At 34.0% G+C, this 9,604-nt stretch overlaps 1 protein-coding gene across 1 annotated transcript; it reads left to right on the top strand.

Annotated features, from left to right (window-relative positions):
* Positions 1–5,992: 5,992 nt before the first annotated feature.
* LOC107721399 (olfactory receptor 6N1-like) lies at positions 5,993–7,444 on the top strand. The gene is made up of 2 exons (XM_016529395.1): positions 5,993–6,027; positions 6,445–7,444. Exons 1-2 carry the CDS (start codon positions 5,993–5,995, stop codon positions 7,442–7,444), a joined length of 1,035 nt encoding a protein of 344 aa, XP_016384881.1.
* The last annotated feature ends 2,160 nt before the right edge of the window (positions 7,445–9,604 follow it).

Here is a 9,604-nt window from a genome sequence, read left to right as displayed (position 1 = left end):
TTTAATGGTTTTAAAATGCCAGCTTGTACAATCATCAAGTCAGTATTTTCCTTACACCTTATACATCCTTATACATCGTAATTGCTATTTTAAAAAAAACTATTTTTAAAACATTTTTGTAAACAAATGTCTTCAATTTCTGAATGAACCTGAACTAAACTTAGACATTTATAGTGTAATAAAAGATTATGCTAATTAACTCAAGACATTCAGACTTTTAATGAGACTTTTTGTCTTTATACAATCTATAGAAAGTTAAAATACAAATATGTTTTTAACATGCCTGACAAAAAAAATTTAAAATGCTTTGTAATTCATAAACTGAAAGCATGTTCATCATTCAACTATTGTCTGTATGAATTGCATTTCAATCTATTTTTCAATCAATTCCTGACAAAATCAGTGTCATGTCAACTAGCATTTCAACTATTTTTTATTTTTTTTTGCTGATCAGTTATTTTAATGTTTATTTTGCTGACTGGAATATATTTATTAATATGGGTTCTTAAATCCACCTTTTTTTTCCTAGGATGAAAGAAACCAGTTCCTCACAACATACTTGTGGATTCGTCAGGTGTGGTTTGATGCCTACTTCACCTGGAATAAGACAGACTACGATGGGCTTGATACCATCCGTATACCTAGTAGTTATGTATGGAGACCTGATATTGTCCTATATAACAAGTAGGTCGGATTGGTATTGGGTTTCATCGATTCAGCCACCAATTGAATGTCATGCCCTGTCCATCAGTTTGTTGTTGCCAAGGACACAGGCTGTACATTCTCATCAACTGCTTGTTCATGGGAGGGTCCTGTCAAATTGCTCTTTCTTCTTCTCATAACAACCTTGATTGCAATGCTATCTATCTATCTATCTATCTATCTATACTGTATATGTATAGGTCTCTTGAAGTATCTTGGAGACGTTGCCACAGTTCTTCTGGATTTAGTCTGTCAGTTAATTCTGTTTCTTCATGTCATTCCAGACAGACTGGATGATGATGAGATCAGATCTCTGTGTGGAGCACTGGCTGTTGCCAGACTACTTGTGCAAACAAAAATCTCACTGGATTATTACAATTAATGCAAAATTAATGTTTGGAAATGTAAACTGATATTTTTTTACTGACACACTACAGCAAAAGATAGAAATAACTGACTTAAAACCATATTTAGATGGTGAAAATACTAGTGTTCTAATGATTTTGGCCACCACTGTATACATTATTTTCTACATTTCTGAATCGTATTTACATGTAAGAGTCCTGTGAGACAGATTTGGCCATAACATTGCAGATTTGTCAAATGTAGAAAGTCTTAAAAGCTCTTTCCAAAGATTTAGCTGATCTGATGCTGTTTATAGCTGACAGATGGCCTGAGCTTTCCACTCATTATTTTTCATGTTCGGAAAGCTCATCATAGCAAAACATGCTACGAGTAGTAATGAATTTATAGAGCAAGTTCAGATTCTGACCCTTTAGTGCTTTTGGACAGTTTTGTGTGTGACATAGCAAATAATAACAAATTAATCTGATTCACATGACTATCCTCCGACATGACATGTGGTTGTTTTCAATGTAAATACATATTCAGGATAGGAGTTTAATGGTTTTAAAATGCCAGCTTGTACAATCATCAAGTCAGTATTTTCCTTACACCTTATACATCCTTATACATCGTAATTGCTATTTTAAAAAAAACTATTTTTAAAACATTTTTGTAAACAAATGTCTTCAATTTCTGAATGAACCTGAACTAAACTTAGACATTTATAGTGTAATAAAAGATTATGCTAATTAACTCAAGACATTCAGACTTTTAATGAGACTTTTTGTCTTTATACAATCTATAGAAAGTTAAAATACAAATATGTTTTTAACATGCCTGACAAAAAAAATTTAAAATGCTTTGTAATTCATAAACTGAAAGCATGTTCATCATTCAACTATTGTCTGTATGAATTGCATTTCAATCTATTTTTCAATCAATTCCTGACAAAATCAGTGTCATGTCAACTAGCATTTCAACTATTTTTTATTTTTTTTTGCTGATCAGTTATTTTAATGTTTATTTTGCTGACTGGAATATATTTATTAATATGGGTTCTTAAATCCACCTTTTTTTTCCTAGGATGAAAGAAACCAGTTCCTCACAACATACTTGTGGATTCGTCAGGTGTGGTTTGATGCCTACTTCACCTGGAATAAGACAGACTACGATGGGCTTGATACCATCCGTATACCTAGTAGTTATGTATGGAGACCTGATATTGTCCTATATAACAAGTAGGTCGGATTGGTATTGGGTTTCATCGATTCAGCCACCAATTGAATGTCATGCCCTGTCCATCAGTTTGTTGTTGCCAAGGACACAGGCTGTACATTCTCATCAACTGCTTGTTCATGGGAGGGTCCTGTCAAATTGCTCTTTCTTCTTCTCATAACAACCTTGATTGCAATGCTATCTATCTATCTATCTATCTATCTATACTGTATATGTATAGGTCTCTTGAAGTATCTTGGAGACGTTGCCACAGTTCTTCTGGATTTAGTCTGTCAGTTAATTCTGTTTCTTCATGTCATTCCAGACAGACTGGATGATGATGAGATCAGATCTCTGTGTGGAGCACTGGCTGTTGCCAGACTACTTGTGCAAACAAAAATCTCACTGGATTATTACAATTAATGCAAAATTAATGTTTGGAAATGTAAACTGATATTTTTTTACTGACACACTACAGCAAAAGATAGAAATAACTGACTTAAAACCATATTTAGATGGTGAAAATACTAGTGTTCTAATGATTTTGGCCACCACTGTATACATTATTTTCTACATTTCTGAATCGTATTTACATGTAAGAGTCCTGTGAGACAGATTTGGCCATAACATTGCAGATTTGTCAAATGTAGAAAGTCTTAAAAGCTCTTTCCAAAGATTTAGCTGATCTGATGCTGTTTATAGCTGACAGATGGCCTGAGCTTTCCACTCATTATTTTTCATGTTCGGAAAGCTCATCATAGCAAAACATGCTACGAGTAGTAATGAATTTATAGAGCAAGTTCAGATTCTGACCCTTTAGTGCTTTTGGACAGTTTTGTGTGTGACATAGCAAATAATAACAAATTAATCTGATTCACATGACTATCCTCCGACATGACATGTGGTTGTTTTCAATGTAAATACATATTCAGGATAGGAGGGGGCCAAATATAAAAAAAATAACAACCATGAATTGTCACCCCAAAATGAAAATTTCCTGAAAATGTAGTCACCCTCAGGCCAATTAAGATGCAGATGAGTGTTTAATTTCTTAATCAGAACAGATTTGGATAAATTTAGCATTACATCACTTGCTCACCAATGAATACTCTGCAGTGAATGGGTGCCATGAGAATGAGGAGCTGATAAAACATCACAATAATCCACAAGTAATACAAACAACTCTGGTAACATTTAAACTGAACCCCATAAACACAATCAAGCCTAGAAAAAAAACAGTGAACCACCCCTTTAAGAATAGTAATGGTATAGTTCAGCCAAACGTGAAAATTCTTTGATTATTTGTTGAACACAAAAGAAGATATTTTGAAGAATGCTGGTAATCAAACAGTTGTCCGTGGCCCTTGACGTTAAATTGTAACAATATTTTTACTGTATTTTTAATTAAATAAATGCAGCATTGGTGAGCAAAAGAGACTTTTAATATAAAAAAATACAAAAAAATACAAAATTCTACTGACCCAAACCTTTTGAAAGGTAATGTGTATAATGTCATTCATGGAACTTAAAGATGTCCCATAAAGAATATTAATCTAATAGTTATGCAGGGATCCTACGTGTGCTTTCGGTCCAGAAACGTAGTAAGGACATCGGTAAAACAGTCCATGTGACATCAGTGGCTCAACTTCAGTTTTGCAAAGCTACGAGAAGACTTTTTGAGCGCAAAGAAAACATGTCCTTGCTACGTTTCTGGACCTGGGAACATTATAGTTGCGTTGCTGGCTATGCAGGGTCTGAGAGCTCTCACATTTCATCAAAAATATCTTAATTTGTGTTCCGAAGATGAACGAAGGTCTTACGGGTTTGGAACAACATGAGGGTGAGTAATTAATGACAGAATTTTCATTTTTGGGTGAACTATCCCTCATTCTTATTTAAATGCTAATACTAAAAGTTCAACTTGAGAGTTTCCTTATCACCAAGACTGCACTTTGCAGGGTAAGCTGGTTTCTGGCCTTGCAGTTTTGACTTGATTGCAGTGCCACATTTCTTGCTGACGCAGGAGAAGCTTTGTTTCCAGTAATCAAGAGTGCTCATGCGTGTCATGGCAGGACAGTTTGGAGGAAGGTCAGATAGAGGATGCTTCTCAAACAGGCAGTCAAACTGACAGGTGTATTTACAATAATCCGCTCAAAAGGCCAAATCTGGGGTGAAGTATAAATCACTGCTCACATCTATTGTTCAAAAGCTTTTTTTCAGGTTCAGCAGTATGCCATTCTCCAAATGCTGTGGTAGCAGTGCCATCAAATTAACTTTAAATTGCAGTGGATACATTTAAATTTTATTATTCAACCGCAAGAAATTAATTACAACTAATTATCTCATGATGTTTAATCATGCTAATTAAAATGGCTTTTAATCAGAATGATCCTCAGTTTGAAATCACGCGTGAAGTACTTTATAACAACCTATTTGTGCCTCAGATTTTTCCAAAGCCTGCATACATTCATTTAGTGTATTGAATATATTGAATGTCTCCATCTTGTTAATGTAGTGTTTCCAGTTAAGTTACTTTCCTTCTTCAACACTAGATGGCGCTAGAGTCATAGTAAATATCCTACTTGTCATTATCATTTACATCTGCCACACTAGAAATAAAAGGACTAGATCAGTGATCCTCAAATCTGGCTCGCGAGATCCACTTTCCTGCAGAGTTTAGCTCTAACCCTAATCAAACACACCTGAGTTTGCTAATCAATGTCTTCAGGATCATTAGAAAATCACAGGTAGGTTTGTTTGATTAGGGTTGGAGCTAAACTCTGCAGGAAAGTGGATCTCGCGAGCCAGATTTGAGGATCACTGGACTAGATCAAGATATAAATTGGGCCTGAAATTGAAAATCCCAATTCAATATCTTATGCAAAATATTCTTTGCTTACATGTAGGCTAATCTGCATTTATATGTAAATATACTGTGAAAAAATATGTTTATAACTTAATAAATAAATGAAATTAATTAATTAATTAATTAATAAAAAAATATGAAAAGCTTGCTTAGCTTTTTAAAATGCTATTTAATTTTTTATTTGATTATTATTTTATTTAAATTTTCAGGGTTTACATGTAACCTTAATACACCACAATAAATAATATTAAGGCATGTAAAAGCAAAAATGTTTACAAAAGGTTTTCAAAACATGGGTTTCCACCGTATATTTGTATATATGAAATATATGGTGGAAACCCATGTTTTGAAAACCTTTATTATGTGTTCTTTGCTGAAGTCCACAATGTGCAATATTTGCAACTATGATACTGCAAGTGCATTTTGTATATTTTATATTACAGACTGTAATATATTTTATTATGTAATTATATTTTTTGTATATTACAGTCTGTAATATATCTGTATATTACAGATACACGTATGTATGTGTGTGTGTGTATACAGTATGTGTGTGTTTGTATATATATATATATATATTTGCTAGTTCTATATATCTGTTAGTTGCTACTCTTAATGATGCACCATGAGAGATGTTGCCATAGATATAGAATGCACAACATCAGCATTGAAAGTGGCTAATTAAAATGTAAAAAAAAAACACCATTCGTTTTTTCTTCTTGAAAGTTACTGCATTTAAAGCCCCTTCTGTGTTTAATGTTTGCCACATAGGAAGACACCAGAGTGACAACACTGACTTACTGACTCTCAGCTGCCTCTGACTGAACTAAACTGCAGAATTTAATTGTTTTATGAATGATAATTATGTATATTACTGACTTCGTTTCACTTCATATTCTATTGTAAGGTTAGTTGAATTTCTCTACATACCCAGAAACTGTCAGACATTTTAAATATTTAAACACATTTTTTTAATGCAGTGAAGAATCTGAACTTCTGCCACATCTAAAGCATAATATATATATATTAGCTATTTATCACATAATAATATGGAATGTACACTCTTCAATATAAAGGCTCTTTATTGGCATTGATACTTCTATGAAGAACCTGTATCCAAATAATCTTTCAAATACATTACTTTTTTTTTTTTTAATGGAAGAAGGTTCTTTAGATTATTAAAATGCTCTTCACACTAAGACTCACACAGACCATGGTAAATCACCACCAATGTGCAGCATTATTGCACATTGTGGGATAAATCTTGAGGAATAAACTGCTTTTTTGCTTGTTTTTGTTTTACTGTTGTTTCTCACATACATTTTCTTGACCAGGTCAGGATCTGCATGCTTTCATATCAGCACAATGAACACCAGCAGGCCTGTGGAATATTTCATCCTCGACGGAGTGAAGGACAGATACGTGCTTCCCATCTGCTTCATGGTCTATGTTTTTGTTCTGAGTGGAAACAGCATGATCATATACCTTGTTAGAACTGACCCCAAGCTCAACACTCTTATGTATTTTTTCCTTCATAATTTGTTCTTTTCTGATATTGTGTACACTTCAGTGACAATTCCCAAAATACTGTCAGTGTTCCTGACTGATGACAAAACCATTTCTAAGACAGGATGCTTTTTACAGATGTACTTTTTTCTCTCAACTGGAACGACAGGGCGTGCTTTGTTGACCGTAATGGCTTTTGACCGGTACGTTGCAATCTGTAATCCCCTGTGGTACACGACTATCATGACCAGACAACGCTGTATTCTGTTGATATTTGCTTCTTGGGGTTTTGGGGCCTTTTTAGTGCTGCCTATAACTATTTGGGCTACTCAGCTGCCTTTTTGCGGTCCTAATATTGTTAGGCACATGCTCTGCGATCACTCCTCTGTATTGAGCCTTGCCTGTATTGACACCAGCAGGAATAGCATTTTTTCCCTAACGCTTGCCCTCATTGCAATCCTCAGTACGTTCCTTCTCATCTTAATTTCATATATCTGTATTGGCAAAGCTATGAGAAAAATGAGCAAGGCACAGCAGCTCAAAGTTGCGGCCACTTGTGGGTCCCACCTGATAGTGGTGTGTAGCTCGTATATTTCAGCCTCCTTTGTGTATATCTCATATCGGGTAGCTAGATTTGACCCAGATGTTCGTATAGTCATTGCTGTACTGTACTCTGTGCTGACACCTCTGCTGAATCCCATCATTTACAGCTTGAGGAATAAAGAACTGCAAGATGCAATGAAGAGAGCATTTTGTAGATGCACTATTGCTTCGAAAACCAACAGTAAAACAGTTCCTTCTGTTGCTTAGAATCAGCAGAAATCTGTTAAATGTAAAAGGCATTCAATTTATTCCATTAAAAAGTATGAACACGGTTCAAATATGGCTAGCTGTGGAATAAACTAGATTAAATTAGTTACAATGTATGAGATTGAAGATTTAATAATAATGAATATATAACCTGTTTTTTGTGTATTTAAGACACATGAAGTGTAGTACTATTACAGAAATCTTATTTTTGGTTTATTTATGGCTGTCAAATATACATCACATTAAGTTTATGAGTTTATTTACATTAAAACTGTGCAATCCAAATGGATGGAACTTTTATATGCAATTAAAATACATACACCTTAAATTTAGGCCTAAATATTTTGTTTATTAAATTAAATTTTTTTTAATTGATTCTAATTGGGCATATACAGTACAATATGTTCGTTTTTTTTTTTTTTTACTTCTGAAAACAAAGCATGCCAAACATGGCACAAAATATTTCTCCCACACATTGTATTTTCAGTAGTGCAAGAAATCAACATACCTATTATTTCTAATGACTTTATAGTTTTTTTTTTTTCATGTAGTATATTTTTATCTATTTATATTCCAGAAAAATTGTCAAAGTGATTTCAGATTATAATATCTAATATATGTTTTAAGATAGTTAAAAAATATATACTTAATTTGCTATTTGCTGCAATAATACGGGTCACGACGAGGCGTTCCCCATAGCGACCCCTAGAGGACGCAGTTCGAAGTTCCCATGAAAGGGAAACATGATGTGGAAATATTACATTTAAAATCACACTTTTATTTGAATGGATATTTGAATAGTGCTGAGATGGTTTTTACTGTGGACAGTGACATGAGGAACAAAATACTGAAGAATATGATAAAAGATAAAACATGAATGTCCCAGAATCTAGAGAGTTGCATCACTCTCTTCTGTCCCGACAAATTGCCAAACACACACCAGCCACATTAAATCACCAGTACAAAAGAATTAAACAAACTCAAAGCATTCTAAGCGCTTGTTCAGTCTATATCCAGTCAAGAACTGTATTAGCTGGTTGATAGTTGAACAACAAACAACACTGTAGTTGGAACAACAAATGTATACACTGGATGATGTGCCTGGATTGTCATGGTACATTTAGGTTATCAATATACAATGCCTTTTTGATCATCTTAAAGTAAATTCTAATAAACTGTTATACTTATTATTTTTAATATTTTCTATTGTATGTAAAACAGTTTTTTTCATGCTTCTAACCTGTGAATATAATATGATTTTTTTTTGTTTGTTTGTTCAAATAAATACATTTATGTAAATGCTACATATGACGTTTCAATTTTAATAAATTATATTAATGAGAGAGTGCAAAAAAATCCATCCAATCTTTACTCAAACACACTTAATCCCATAATGATGATTTATATCAGGCGTGTTACTAGGCCCTTTTTAGGGGGGCCTTTTTGTGGGCCTAATATTCTTAGGCACATATTTTATGATCACTCCTCTGTAGTGAGCCTTGTCTGTATGGACACCGTGAGGAATGGCATTTTGTACCTGACAAGCGCCCTCATTATCTCTTGTGTATATGTATTTATGAAGAGTTTATCTGCAAAAACAGATAACTCCGTTTTTATTCATTTTCATAAATCATGTTTTTTATTGTTATCATGTTTTTATTGTTTTATTGTGTTAGCTGTATTTGTTTAGTCATTATTATTTAATCAAAGTGCAGTTTGATTGAAATTAATTGTAATGCAGGATAAAAAAACATGATTTTTGAACAGTATTAAAAACGGAGTTATCTGTTTTTTCAAAGGATCTCTTCATATGTATATCTCATATCATGTCAAAACAATTCGCAACTGAACAGAATTACACTAGGTTTACTGACAAGATGGAACGTTCTGAGTTCCCTATCTGTTGGTCACTACGAGTTATGTCGTGACGACATATGGGGTTTTACCTGGAAGCCCCAATCATCTCTGACTTTAAGGGAAAACGCCAATGAAATTTGGCTAGTGGATTTTGCAGACCTGAGCCACTCCCCATGTATACAGGTATAAATAGGCAACAGGTGCATCCACTCTTCAGATTTTTGCTTTGGGGATCAGATGTCGATTACAGCATCGGGGGATGGGCTTTCGTCCTCCGAGGATGAAGATTCGGTGGGGCTGCCC

This window comes from Sinocyclocheilus rhinocerous, unplaced genomic scaffold (assembly GCF_001515625.1).
Source record: "Sinocyclocheilus rhinocerous isolate Xijiao unplaced genomic scaffold, SAMN03320098_v1.1 scaffold33, whole genome shotgun sequence".
In the NCBI taxonomy this organism is placed as follows: Eukaryota; Metazoa; Chordata; class Actinopteri; order Cypriniformes; family Cyprinidae; genus Sinocyclocheilus; species Sinocyclocheilus rhinocerous.
Note: the sequence above shows the minus strand (reverse complement) of the source record. Positions and strands in the feature narration are given on the sequence as shown.

Bases quoted from the DNA above. Each gene is read 5' to 3' on its own strand.
- LOC107721399 (XM_016529395.1), top strand. From the start codon at position 5,993: ATGTATATTACTGACTTCGTTTCACTTCATATTCT. The intron at 6,028-6,444 runs ATTGTAAGGTTA...GTTGTTTCTCAC, and splicing joins TTCGTTTCACTTCATATTCT to ATACATTTTCTTGACCAGGT.